This window comes from Hyperolius riggenbachi, chromosome 1 (assembly GCF_040937935.1).
Source record: "Hyperolius riggenbachi isolate aHypRig1 chromosome 1, aHypRig1.pri, whole genome shotgun sequence".
Classification (NCBI taxonomy): domain Eukaryota; kingdom Metazoa; phylum Chordata; class Amphibia; order Anura; family Hyperoliidae; genus Hyperolius; species Hyperolius riggenbachi.
The window spans coordinates 606,483,238-606,498,129 of NC_090646.1; the positions used below are offsets into that span (position 1 = coordinate 606,483,238).

General features: G+C 45.5%; 1 protein-coding gene across 3 annotated transcripts in view; it reads left to right on the top strand.

The window, feature by feature from the left end:
• Positions 1-14,892, top strand: part of RGS7BP (regulator of G protein signaling 7 binding protein) — a 153,747-nt gene that overhangs the window by 113,599 nt on the left and 25,256 nt on the right. For all 3 annotated transcript variants that reach the window (XM_068249729.1, XM_068249742.1, XM_068249737.1), the window contains exons 3-4: positions 11,600-11,730; positions 13,665-13,809. In XM_068249729.1, coding sequence (XP_068105830.1) covers positions 11,600-11,730; positions 13,665-13,809 — 276 coding nt within the window. The remainder of the gene's footprint in view (positions 1-11,599; positions 11,731-13,664; positions 13,810-14,892) is intronic.

A 14,892-nucleotide genomic window follows, 5' to 3' on the forward strand; every position in this document is an offset into this window, starting at 1 on the left:
ACACTCTAAACATAAAAAAAAGGGGAAAAAAATGCCAGGGATCTTCATACAGCCATATTGCGGCTGTATAGCGATCCCTGGCCAAAGCGCTGCGTCCGCGTATAGACTCCCTGGAAACCCCGTCAGGAAATTTATTGCTCTTTCTTTTGATACATGTAAAATTACACTACCGTTAGGTGCTAAAAGTGACATTTACCGCATTTAAAAGTATACTTTTTTGCTTTGAAACTTTAAAATCGATTTTCTCAAACTATAAGGTCTTTTAGAAAAATAGTTTTTTCCTCTTATTCCCAATGATCTCCTTAACATATCCTGCAAATTTAGGGTTTCTAGAATTTAAGGTGGATTTGCTATTAACCATTAAAGTCGGCGGGTTTTTAAATGTGTATTTTTTTTCCTTTGAAACTTTAAAATCGATTTTCCCAAAAACTATAATTCGATTTGAAAAAAATGTTTTCCTCTTGTAGCCACTGGGGGCCCCTACACGCTCTGGGGCAGCTGCCTCCTTTGCCTCTATGGTAGCGCCGGCCCTGAGTGAGAGAGACATTATTATAATGTTTTGACAAGAATGAATTGGACTGTGTGGAGAAAGAGCATGGTGTGGCAGGCCCATAAGGCTGTGGTAAGGAGGGTTCTTATTTCCCAGGGAGCCAGGAAAAAGAGAGAACATCCTGAGAGGATTGTTTGTCTGTTGAGTGAAATAAGTGCTTGGAGGTGGTCCACAAGAGTACTTTGGATCAGGGAGTGCTTGCTAAACTGAAGGAGATGAGAGTTAGGTTATCTGTTTTGTTAGATGATAAATTAAGGAAGAATAGGGTTTTTTCAGCTACATGGTTTGAAGATGGAAACAAATGTGGTAAATGGCTTGCTAAGGCTTTAAAGGGACAGCATAAGAGCATGTTTGTTCCTAAGATTAGCGTTACGCCGCTCAGGAGGTTTTGTTACGTTTTGCTAAATTAATAAAATAATTGTTCCAAATGAGTGTAAATCCTTTAGCTAGCACTAGGCTAGCTAGTAAAGGTGTTGGGCACTCCCCGATCTCCCTGTTTATACCTTACCCAGTCTGGATCCAGCGATCGGCGCAGCCTCCCCAGACAGCTCTGGTCTCTCTGTGGGGAGGATCGCACATGACGTCGCCGACGTCATGATGTCATCCGCAAACCCGATCCTCCCCATAGAGAGACCGGAGCAGTGCAGGGAGGCTGCACGATCGCTGGATCCAGGGGGCGGTAATGTATAAACGGGGGGATCGGGGGGGGGGGGTCGCAGGGGAGGGGCGGGTGCCGACACCTTTGCTAGCTAGCCTAGTGCTAGCTAAAGGATTTACACTCATTTGTAACAATAATTTTATTATGGGGGACTCCTGGGGCCACAGAGTGGTATGCCCGACACAGTGTCGGGCATAATGCTAACGAGGTTAAAGGGAACCAGAGATGAACCTAGACGGGAAAATGAAAAAGCTTTTATACATACCTGGGGCTTCCTCCAGCCCCATACGCTCTGATCGATCCCGCTCCGCCGTCCTCCGCTGCCCGCATCTACGAGAACCGGTTCCCGTCACTGACGTCATCGGAGCCAGCTACGCTGTAGAAGTGCGTCCTCAATGTATCTCTCCAGCTGCTGCTGCAGAGATACGCAAACAGCGCTGTTCCCTTACACTCAGACTGGCTCCAACTGATGGAACAGCGGGGAGTCGGTTCTCATAGCTGCGGGCAGAGGAGGATGGCGGCATGGGATTGATCGGATCGCTGTTCATCTATGATTCCCTTTAAGGATTCAAGAAGAGTTCTGGAGTTGCAGGCACACAAAATTGCTAATCTGTTTAACTACCTAACGACCGCATCACGCCAATGGGCGTGACCGCGTCGGCAGCCCCAGGCTTTGCGCGCATCTCCTGCTTGAGGGGCGGAGCTCCGCCCCGCCTACAGCAGCTCGGGAGACTGATAGAAGCCGAAACCGCCGTCTTTTCAGTTAGTACAGTGCTGCGATCAGTCCCCAGTTGTGTGACACGGCTGTTCCCCTGGGACATTAGAGAGCGATCGGCTCTCATAGGCAGAAGCCTATGACAGCCGATTGCCAGGATTGGCCAGCTGGGGGGAGGGAGGGGTTAGAACCCACAAACAGGAAGCTCTGTTGGTGGGGAGAAAAGGAAGGGGGGGGGGAATTACTTGTGTGCTGAGTTGTGCGACCCTGCAGCTATGTCTTAAAGCTGCAGTGGTCAATTATGTAAACATTGGCCTGGTCTTTAACACTGTGGTCTTCAAGTGGTTAAAGATTATTATTCTTAATTATATAATCTCCCTAAAGATAAATCTAAAGGTTTCGAGATAGGGATGTGGCAGTATTTGGAAGAGTTGTGTATGCCTATTTCATCGCAGGATAGAAGGGAGGAAATGGAGTGGGACATTTCTGAAGAGGAAGTTGGTGCTATGATAAAAGTAATGAAGTTGGGTAAATCACCAGGTCGAGATGGGTACTCAAAAAATATCCCCCCCCCCCCCCCCCCTCACACACACACAAAAGCTTGTAGAAGGTGAAGGATAAGCTATTGCTCGCAGGAGGCTGTTAAATGGTTTACAGGTCTCATCTCAGCACTCGGACAGCTGAACATTGTGTGAAGTATGTAGGCCTGTACAGACATTAATCCTTCATTGCCAAGACAATCATTCATGGTTATGCAGCCCAAAGTCTGCCCAGCCAGCAGCCTGTTACAGCCATGCACAGCAAGTAAACAGAGCTTACTGCTGCAGGTGGGAACAAAGCTGTCGGCTAAATATAATCTGGCCTAGGTAATCAGGGCTGTGCAGAGGGTGCTTAAGTCGGGTTGTTCAAATTTTAAAAAGGGCTTCACACCCCTCCCCTCAAAATGTACAGTAGTATCTACAAGTGGTGCAGACCATTTACGCATTGGGCTCAGTGCAAGTCAAACAGGTTTCTTCCATTTGCACTCCTGGTCATGGACAAATGCATCCATACTGGGCAGGGCTGTGGAGTCAGAGTCGAGGAGTCGGAGTTGGGGCAATTTTGGGCACCCGGAGTCGGAGTCGTGGTTTCAGAAACTTCGGAGTCGCATGATTTTTGTACAAAATCCACAGCCCTGTTAAGTATTAGACTAAGGAGTCGGAGTCGAAGTCTGAGCAATTTTTGGTACCCGGAGTTGGAGTCAGAGTCGTGGTTTCAGAAACTGAGGAGTCGGAATTGGAGTCGGAAGATTTTTGTACCGACTCCACAGCCCTGATACTGGGCATGCGCACCCACAATGACCTCTCCTCCCTAGCCAGCTGCACCTACAGAGACCTCTTCCAACCCCGGCACCCACAGTGACTTCTCCCTCCACCCAGCATCTACAATGACCTCTCTCTCCCTCCACCCAGCTTCCACGGCAAATCTACCTTCCCCTCACATGTCACTCAGAACCTGTACCTGCACCAACATGGCACCCAGTACTCACACCTGCACGCAGACTCCACATTGCATCCACTATCTGCTCCAAGCACCCACATGACAACTGTTACCTGCACCCAGAACCATTATGGCACTGAATTCCTGCACTCAGCACCGACATGACACCGAATGCCCACCCATTACCAGCACCCAATACAGGTATTGCAGCAAGTATTTGCACTCATAAGGCACCCAGAACTCGCACCCAGCCACCACATGACACCCAATACTTTCATCTGCACCCAGCCTCCACCTAGCACCCACATTACATATTGACATCTAGTACCTGAAACTCATTCAACGTAGTTTACGATACTCCAAAAATTTCCTTGGATTTGTGTGAAGCCCAACAGTGGCGTAGCTTAGGAGCTCTGGGCCGCAGTGCAAGCTTTACATTGGCTCTATACATAACAATTGATATGGAGCGCCAAAACCTGCCAAGGACAGCTGCAGTGTCAGAGAGATGTAAGCTGGGGAGGAGAACAGTCTGTTAGTGGTTACAATGGTGGGCCTCTCCCTAGTAGGCCTCTCGGGCCCAGGTGTGGTTGCTACCTCTCAGGGGCGTAGCTTGGGGTGGGCGGGGTAGGACACATGCCCCCGGGCGCTGGGTCCCTAGGGGCGCCCAGCCATGACCTGTGTTTTTTTTTCATTTATTCCCCCCCCCCCCCCTCATCAGGAGTGCAGAGAAGAGGGAGAGCTGTGGACACATCAGTGTGGGGAAGAGGGGGGGGGGAGATCCCCCCCCTTCCCTCACCGTAGGGCTCACCCTCTCGCTCCGCCTGCAGATATGAGCGTCGGGCGGGCGGCAGAACACTTACTCCATTTGTGCGGAGTAGACAGATCTGTGCTCCGCTAATCTGGTCCAGTCTAGAACAGATCAGCGGAGCACAGATCTGTCTTCTCTGCGCGACCTTTTACACCACTGCTAAGGTCATGTATATTTGGTCCCAACCATTACCATGCCCACATTCTGTTTCATGGTCACGCCCCTTTTTTGGCGGGTCCCTCCTTACAGGGCGCATTAATAGTCTTTGTCCCCGGGCGATGAAAGCCCTAGCTACGCCTAGTACCTCTGCATCCCCTATTACAGCGTCACTGCCTATGAAAGCTACTATGTAAAGGACTGGGGTTTCAATCAACCCTTCCAAACTTCGGATCGTGAAATATTTCAGAAAGCTGAAAGGGTAATGACTGTAAAGCAACTTGTAATGTATGTTTCTGACAAATATTAAAGTATTACAGAAGGGAGATATGTTTGATCTATATTAGGCTAGCTTGGTGCAATGTGGTGTAAGCAGAATATTTGGCCAATATTGAAGTATCTGCAAGCAGAACTGTGGAGTTGGAGTCGGTGCAATTTTGGTACCTGGAGTCGGAGGTTTCATGAACTGAGGAATCGGAGTTGGATGATTGTACCAAATCCACAGCCCTTAAGTATTAGACTAAGGAGTTGGAGTTGAGGAGTCAGAGCCATTTTGGGTACCTGGAGTCGGAGTCGGTGGTTTCATAAACAGAAGAGTCAGAGTTGGAGTCGGATGATTTTTGTATTGACTCCCCAGCCCTGTCTGCAAGCAATGGTGCAACTTCCAGGGGAGCAGCCCTCACAACTACAGGGGAAACAGTGGGGGAGGAGCCCAGAGTACTCCTTCTCCTCTCCCCATTCTGTGTTCTCCTCCTTACCTGTTGTCAGTTATAATGGGTGCAGTGTTCTCCCCAGAATTATTTTCCAGCCGGGTGGCATGAAATAGTAGCCGGGTGGCATGAAAAAGCCGCCGGGTGGGGAGAGATGAAAATGCAGGGCAACTCTGCTTACAGCATAGGAGGTGGTGAGGAGGTGAGCCAATGACAGCTGGGTGGTCACCAAATCTAGCCGGGTGGAGCACCCGGCTAAAAGAGCCTGGGGAGAACACTGGGGTGTTTCTAATCTGTGTAGCATGCAGGGTGTTTAAGATTGGCCCAAAAATCAAGCACAGCAGTGGAAAAAGGGCACCGCGATTAACATGTTGACTGTGGTGCCTTTGCAATTGGAAAATCCCGATGAACTAAAAATACAATTGCAATCGTGGCCAGTGGAAAAGGGCCCTAACATTTGAAAAGCTTCATAAGTTCAGAGCAAAGATATCAGGTCTAAAAAGCCGCTTGCAGGGGTGGCCTTAGGCATGTGCCATCTGCACGGGGCCACCATTCCCGGGGGGGCACCACATGCGCTCACCAGGGGACGACTGATCACTATGGCTTCACACGTCACTTCCAGTGTTTCACATCACTGCAGGGCAGTAGGTCACAGTTACACCGCGTTCGTGTGCTGAGCCAGGTGCGTCACTAGTAAAGGCACTGTCTGCTGCCTAATCGCCGGGAGGTTCTTCCCATCAGCCCCACCCCGGAAGCATGGAGAAAGGACGCTTCATGCTGAGACAGCAAAGGTTAAACATTTGTCTCTATGCAGTGTCCACAATGAACATGGCCATTTACCGTGCATTAGATATTGACATTGCAGGCAAAGGGGCCACCGATTCTTTCTCTACCCTGCTGCTTGCATTGTGACATCACAGCACCAGGATTGATCGCACCAATTCGATCTGATTCAGACTGATTACTATTGCACTAAAACGGTAATGGTCACGTTATCGGTGTGAATGCTTGTAAGTAGTTGGACACAGTTGCTTTGATCTGAATATAACCTTCAAATACTTCCTAAGCTTGCGTTATGAAAAATTGCTAAGCACAGCTAACCTGATTGTTATATAATCTGCAGAACAAGTTAACTAATGATTAATGCTGCTACCAGCAGGCAGCAGCAGCCCAAGTTATGCATATTAAATAACTGCTACAGGTAAACTGTAAAATAATTTCTGACACTTGTACAAAATAATGAAGTTAAAGGAGAACTGTAGAGAGAGGTGCATGGAGGCTGCCATATTTATTTCAATTTAAGCTATACCAGTTACCTGGCTATCCTGCTGATCCTTTGCTTCTAATACTTTCAGCCATAGTCCCTGAACAAGCATGCAGCAGATTAGGATTTTCTGACAATTTTGACAGATATGACAAGATTAGCTGCATGCTTGTTTCTGGTGTGATTCAGCCACTACTTCAGCCAAATAGAACAGCAGGGCTGCTAGGCAACTGGTAATGCTAAAAGAATATAAATATGGCAGCCTCCATATAGCGCTCACTACAGTTCTCCTTTAATTTCTCGTTAACAATGGATTGTGCACAGGCAGAACGCGGTCTGCTAAATATTACTCAAGCAAACATTGCCATCTTGTGGTGAAAGTTGCACATTGTACACAACTTCTTTTTTTTTTTTCAAATTTAACTTTTTATTGGTACTTGTTCGAAGACAATTACAACATATGTGTTATAATGTACCGGTAGAATTTCCTTAACATCAAACATTGTACAAGATTTCTGAGATGCCTTGAGTTTATGATGCATGTTTGTACTGAAAGTATTAAAAATCTCACCTGGTTTCAGTCAAGGAAAAATTATTAAAAATTAGAAAAAAGGAGCCTGATTTGAGATGGACTATTAATTTTCTTTTAAACAATGCAGATTGCCTGGCTATCCTGCTGATCAACTGTCTCTAATCATTTTAGCCATAGACACTGAAAAAAACATACAGATCAGGTGCTCTGACTGAAGTCTGACTGGGTTAGCTGTATGCTTGTGTCTGATTCAGACACTACTGATGCCAGAAGGATCAGCAGGACTCCCGGACAACTGGCATTGTTTAAAAGAGAACAAATATGTCGCACATCATGTGCCTCTCACTTCAGGGTTTCTTTAACCCATTAGCAGCTCAATAGAGTTATCTCATTTGAGATATGTGCACTGCTTTTGATCTCAGTCGGCATAATGTGCTGTAAATTCTTGGAATGCTTTCATCTCTCTCTACTAGCAGAAAATAGAGAAACTGAAAGCAGAAGTCCTCTGTTATCGTCTCACACTGCCCCCTAGTGACAAGTGGCCATAATTACACATTACAGCAATAATAATTAGAAGCAGAGAAATGTAACAAATAAATGCAAAAAAAAAAAATCTAAAATTTGCCGGGAGCACTTGCAGGCCTCTAAATAAATTGTCTGCTAAAGGGCTAGAAGCAACTTATTTCTTCACATGGAGAATTCTGCTGAAGTATATATAAAGAAGGGTTTTTATTGTTTTTTTTTTTTTGGGGGGGGGGGGGGGAGCTGTGCCACTTAAAGAAGTTTTAAGGGTGTCTGTAAAGATGAGCATGAAGTAATTATTTTCCCTATAGAAAAATAAAATGTTGTTTTCTTTAGTGCCATTGTCGGCTTAGATGTCCTGAGAACAGCTTGTGTCTCCACTTTGGTAAATGTTTGTTTCGTCGGTTTATATTTCATAACATAGTTTAATATGTGATGTAAAGGTTCTTGCACTGATTTCTTGCACTGAAATCCAGCAATAAGAGCTCTATGTAAACCATACATGAAAGATGGTGTTATAATACCACATGCTATATATCATGCTTTCTGACAGGTCTACATTACCTTGCTGGTTTTCTCATAGACTACAAAAGACACTTTGGAGGTCACACAGTAAATGCTCAGGAGCCTCATGTAGCCTCAGGGCTGAGAGATGGCCACCAGGGGCGCAGAAGGACATGGGCATGTGCCCCAGCTGTCAAGGATTGATGGCCCTGGTCTAGGTTGACTTCTCCTTCCTGATATCCAGATAGTTTTGGTCTGGGCGCACTGTCACGTTTCTCAACTGATTTCAGCAACATGACAGAGCTGTCCGATGGGCACACTGTGGCTGTGAAAGGCTTGTTTTATGTTAATAATTGTGTGCGTTTAAATGCGTTTGCGGTTTGCATATGCAAAACGCATGTGTGTTGTATGCGTTTTCCATGAATTTTTATATTTCCATTTATGTAAATCAATTGGAAGACAACAGGAAGTGAAAATACAGCACAAAAAAAGGGGAGGGGCGCATATAAAAATGCATGAAAAACGCATACCATTACGTTCCTATTGACTTTCATTATGTGTGTTTTGGCAGCGTTCCTGCATAATATGCAACAAAACCAGCGTTCTCGAAACGCATACTGTAAATCGCAGGACTCTGCATTTTTTTCTGCGTCCCATTGACTAACATTGCTGCATAGAATGCAGCATTTTACGCAACACTAGCGTTTCTGCTATGTGTGCGCCCAGCCTCATGCTCCGTTTGCTCAGACAATGCACGACTGCATGCTTTTCTTTTCACAGTGCAGCGCAGTTCCATCCAGTAGGGGTAGAAACGCTAAGCAGAACTGCATATGCGTTTTGCTATGGAAAATGCATATGCGATTCTGCCTAGTGAGTTCCTACCCTGTAGCTGAATGGGATCAGCACTGCAACAGAGAGCAATGCAGTTGCTGTGCATTTCTGTAAAACACAATGGGCTTAATTCACTAACCAGTGCCGGAGTGAAAAGCCACTTAGTACCCCAAAAGTAGCTTTGCGCGCACTAACAGCCGCGCAAAGCTACATCGCGCACAGCACTGCTCACATCGTGCGCAGCGCGGTTCGACGATAACGTTGCACCCGCTGCCCTGTAAACGTCACACTTGGTGCGCCGAAAACGGCGCATCAGGTGCCCTCGACTTCGACACCAAGTGCGATGTTTACAGGGCAGTGGGTGCAACGTTATTGTCGCACCACACACTAATCCCGGCGCAGCGCGCTGTGCGCGATGTAGCTTTGCGCGGCTGTTAGTGTGCGCAAAACTAATTTTGGGGCACCAAGTGGCACCCGCTGCCATTTAAAAGTCGCATTGTTGCGCCGTTTCGAGGGCACCCGATGAGCGGAGCTGTGCGTGATGTGTGGGCGCAAACCACCTAACTCTGTTAACTCTGTGGTTTGCGCCCACTAGTTCTTAAGTTCTTAAGGGTTAAACACAGTACAGAAAAGCTCAATGCTGGGAAAGATAGACGCAATCGAACTAGATATAATGTTATTTTTGTGTTTAATTGTATCAAGTGAGGAATCTAAACAAACACTTCTCTGACACAGCACTCTTTGCTGAACACAGAAGACAGTCAGAAAGTATTTCTGCTTATATTTCTAGAGGACAAAAAACAGTCATGAATAAAATGCAAAGTCAGCTCTCAAAGCAAAATAGTGTACTTTGGAAACTTGTAATTTCTAAATAAATAATAATACTTATGCACAAAAGCAAATATGATAAATATAAAAAGTAGGAAAACACGTTTTTATTAAATATTATATCAGGGTTTTATACCGCTTTAATTGACTGTCATCATTGAGGTAAGCTAAAGCTACCTCACCCTTTACATTTTTAATGCTATTAACTCAGTTGTATCCAAACCTGGGTGCCCCTTTACCCCTACTTTGTGCATATATACCCCCCCCCCCATCCCTTAGAACTGTGCATTCACTGTGATACATAAAAGTGCAATAACATGCATAGAGTGTTGGTGGGCCCATTCTCAAATCAGTCTTATTGTATTTTGATATAACGGTAAATGTTTTACTATACCGTGGTATGTACTGATAATTGCAAATGGCTAAGCAGCTATATGATTAGCATTCTCACCCTGCAGCTTGAGGGTCGCAAGTAAGACAAATAGCCAGAACAGTATCTGCATGGAGTTTGTACGCTCTTTCCAGGGTTTTTAAGGTTTTTTCTTGTCACTGCAATGCAATTGGTGCCCTCCAAAACTAGCTGTAGACTATGGTAGGCACACTAGACTGTGTTAGTGGCATGACTTCATGACTTGTTTGAAGCACTCTGCAGCACTGTGAGAGATCCCGCTGCTATATAAATGCACAGTAATAATATAATGTATAGGACTTTGTTCAGTGTTGTTGTAGATGGTAGTTTTGCAGTGCCTTGCAAAAGTATTCACAGAGACTGCGAGACTGTCCAAGTCAAGGGAAAGATGGGATTTGCTAAATACAGGGATATGCGTGAGCAAAACCTGCCTGTGTCTGCCAGTGATTAGAGACTGGGATGGAGGTTCACCTTCCAGCAGGACAATGACCTGTGTGCTGGAAAGGCCTGGTCAAAATCCAGACCTCAATCCAATAGAGAATATGTGGTTAGACTTAAAGCGGACCTGAAGATGTTAAAAACAAAAAGTTTCACTTACCTGGGGCTTCTGCCAGCCCCCTGCAGCTGTCCTGTGCCTATGCCATTTTCAAACTATCCTCCATTCCACTGCCATGGCTGGCTTTTGGAACTGCCGACACTGCGTAGCCCCGACCGCGCGCATCCTCATACACACTTTTGTGGCCAGGAACGTCCTGGGCAGGCGCGGTATGAGAAAATCTCTACTGCGCCTACACAGTACGCTCCAGGCCTCAGGAGTGCGAAGGAGGGCGCATGCGGCTAGGGCCACGCAGGCACAGTGGCCATCGACTGGAAGAAGCGAAAGTGAGCCATGGCGGGGGACCGGAGAATCGTTGCAGAAGCCCCAGGTAAGTGAAACTCATTTTTTTTAAAACATTTTCAGTTCCACTTTAAAGATTGCCATTCACAAGCAAAAAGCATTCAACATGAAGGAGTTGGAGCAGTTTTGCCTTGAGGAATGGGCAAAAATCCCAGTGGCGAGTACATGGCGTACATGGCGTCTCGGCACCAGGCTGCTTGGCGCTGGGAGAGCTGAATGGCGGCTCTCCCTGCTGCCGCTAAACTCCCCGGTGGCGTTAAATACTATTCCCCCTCAGAGCCGTCACAATTCATAGGGAGATGTAGTTTGCGGTCTGGCAGCCACCGGAGCCCCGAATTACCGATGCGAGGGGCGTGTAGCAAATCATTGCTGCTATGACGGTGCCCAGGTTCAGCGCTCAGCGCTGCGCGACGAAATAACCTGATTCACCAAGGCAAGATGTAGCAAGCTCATAGAAACTTGTCCAGCACGACTTGTTGTAGTTCCCGGAAAAGGTTGCTCCACAAATACTGACTTTAGGGGGTGAATAGTTATGCACGCTGATGTTTTCAGCTATTTTGTCCTTTGATTCACAATAAACTAAATAATTCATCTTGAAAGTTGTAGACATGTTTTGTCAATGAAATGGTGGAAACTCTCAAATAATCCATTTTAATTCCATGTCCTGTGCAGTGATGCTGTAAGATCAGCCATGCATTAAAGTTGTGACCATTTCTAATGTCATCTGTTGTTTAGAGCAGAAGATGGGGAGATCCACCCCGAGATCTGCAGACTTTATATCCAGCTGCAGTGCTGCCTAGAAATGTACACGACCGAAATGCTGAAATCCATGTGTCTTCTGGCCTCTCTCCAGCACCAGCGGAAAGGTAATATTTATCATGTGACATGGATTGTTTACATTGCACATTAATTCAATACAAAAGAACTTCCAAGTAGGGCTGTGGAGTCGGTACAAAAATCATCCGACTCCCGACTACTCATTTGGTGAAATCACCGACTCCTACTCCATGTAGCAGGTACCCAAAATGACTCTGACTTCTTAGTCTAATACTTACCAGGGCTGTGGATTTGAAACAAAAATCATCCGACTCCGACTCCTCATTCTATATAACCTCTGACTCCGACTCCAGGTACCCAAAATTGCCCCGACTCCACAGCCCTGCTTCCATATCTATATTGAAAATGGTCCAGCCAGAGGGTAACTAGAACTCATGGGAACCATAACAATTACTTTGAAGGGGCTTCACATGAGTTAAAGAGGAACTGTAATGACATGACGTAATGAAGTGCAAATTTGGACAGAGGCGCCAGGCAGGTTAAAATGATTTAAAAACAACTAAAAAGGAGGAGTACAGGTGGGCTTACCTCCTGAAATGATGGGCAATCGAGATTGTTCAAATCGCAAATAACGCGTTTCGCAGGTATAACCCGCTTTATCAGGCAAGGAGTGCAAGCTCAAAAAGGTCCAATAGTGGCAATGCGCCTGACACTCTGACTGACACTGACACTCGGACTAAATTTATAAATGAATATAAATGAATGTTATAGAAAATAAAAAAAAACTATTTTATTCATTATTAAATTTTCACTGCAGTTCCTTTTTAATACAGCCATACACTGAGTAGGGGGACACAAGTCTATGAGACATAAGTCTATGAGAACGAGAGGCACTTTTGCCCTGGTCATACTGCTTTATAGCAGGTCCGGCTGCTGGCATCCTTAGGAGTGGCTTTCTCTGGCTTTATTTTTGTCCAGATGCATTTTTGTATGGCTCTTGCACTATTCACGTGTACATTGTATATATAAGGCCCGAAGAAGGGTTATCAAAACCCAAATACAAGCTTTGTATCTTTCTACACCAGGCTTTCTCAACCAGGGTTCCATGAGTACTCTGCAGGGTTCCTTGGCATTTTTCCCCATCGTGGGGGTTGAGGGAAGTATGATAGCAAGTACAATATAATAGTGGGTACTGTAAAAAGAAGACCTAAATTGGGGGTCAGAATAATAATTAACTCATTAATAAAAAGCACTAGAATAAGGAGACATTGTAATAAAGGGCACAGTAATAGGGGGTAGTGGCATAAACAGCCACACCAGCTTATTTGCAAGGGTTCCTTGAGATCCAAAAATTACTTGCAGGGTTCCTCCAGGGTAATAAGGTTGAGAAAGGCTGTTTTATAGCCTTAATGGGCTTGAGTTGTTTATTACCCTTATTGGATTCAGGGACGGACCTAGACCAAATTGCGCCTGGGGCAAGGTCAGGTTTTGGCGCCTAAACTGCCATTCCCATCCAGTTTTGGCGCCTAAAGGTCAGGTTTTGGCGCCTAAACTGCCATTCCTCATCCAGTTTTGGCGCCTAAAGGTCAGGTTTTGGCGCCTAAACTGCCATTCCTCATCCAGTTTTGGCGCCTAAAGGTCAGGTTTTGGTGCCTAAAGGTCAGGTTTTGGCGCCTAAACTGCCTTTCCCTATCCAGTTTTAGCGCCTTTTAAGAATTCAACAAACTGCGCCTGGGGCAAGAGACCCGCTCCCCCCCCCCCCCCCCCCCCCTAGATCCGTCCCTGATTGGATTGATATAATTTTCACTATTAAGGACACTAACAATGTAATTTTTGAATGCTAAAGATAAAAACCATTTTTTGTAATTAGTTTCAAGAGCCCTTTGTTACTTTTATATCCTTGTAATCCATTGATGTTACTTTGTGACGGGCAGGGCCTGCTAGAAATGTACAATGTATTCAGTAAATCAAGTAATGGGGTTTTTCTAGGCACATGATCTCTCAATTTCTTCTTCTATTACAGGAAAAGAGCAGTGTGTCGGTCCAAAGATAATAGACTATAAAACAGATGAAAGTTCTGAAGTTCCGATCTTAGAAGACACGTCCTCATCACCTGTAGATGCCCAGCAATGTTGGCAGGTTTCCGCAGACATTGAGAACACAGAGAGGTAAGAACCCGCGGTCTTGGTCACACAGTGTGTAAAGTGGAAAATGAATGCATTGAAACTCACATGAATATGTCTGCAAAACCTGAAGCATTCGGTCTCAGATCCAATGAAACCTCTTGATCGGTTGTAAATAGAATCAAAAGTTAAAGCAACTCTAAAGCCGATGTCAGTGCTATATACTGTAAATACACAATAATAATAATATGATTCTAATAAAACCACACTGCATGTATGGTTGCCTACTTATGGCTTATGCCAAGTATTACTTACTACTTGACAGCCTAGTTATTCTGTCAATGCAGACAGCATTGTAAAGTGGAGCTCTGTTGATCCACAGTGAGTCTTTGTAACACACTGGACTTCTGACCACACCACTTCCTGTCAGAATCAGAATCAGAATTTATTGTCGCCAAGTACAACGGTGGATTGTACCCGGAATTGGTTTTGGCGCATACAGGGTCGTTGATGAAGAAACAAGAAATAGCATACAGTTTAAGCATGGCACATACATAGACATGGGACAGCATACATAGGACAACATTACAGCTTGTGCATACAATTAAGCAGAGTACAGCATTGCATACAGTTAAGCATGGTACATACATATAAACAATAAAAACAATTAAACGCAAAAATAAAAGAACAAGACAGAGAGCATTACGGCACACACGCACAGTTAACGTAACGCAAGCATAGCAGAGCATACACTAATAGCAGGAACAGAAAAGAGTAGGACTGGAGGAGCAGCCTGAGAGCTGATATGAGCGCTGCCATTTTCGGCACTGGACGCTACACAGCGACACGCTCCCAACAAGACAGGTGCTACCGATTTGTCCACGAAAGTAGAGAAAGATGAGAAAGCCTGGAAAAGAGTGGATAGAGAAAAGAGAGAGAGAGAAGGGATAGCTAAAGAGAGAATTGAAAGAGAGAGAACCAAAGCACGAGGAGAGAGGCAGAGTTCCTTCAGGGCTGCAGATTGACACCCCTGGGTACAGTCCGACAATCAGTCCGAAACCATGTGCTGAGCCCCGTTTAAGCAAGCCCTGGCTTGCTGACCAAATCTGAGTTGGTCAGGACCAGAAG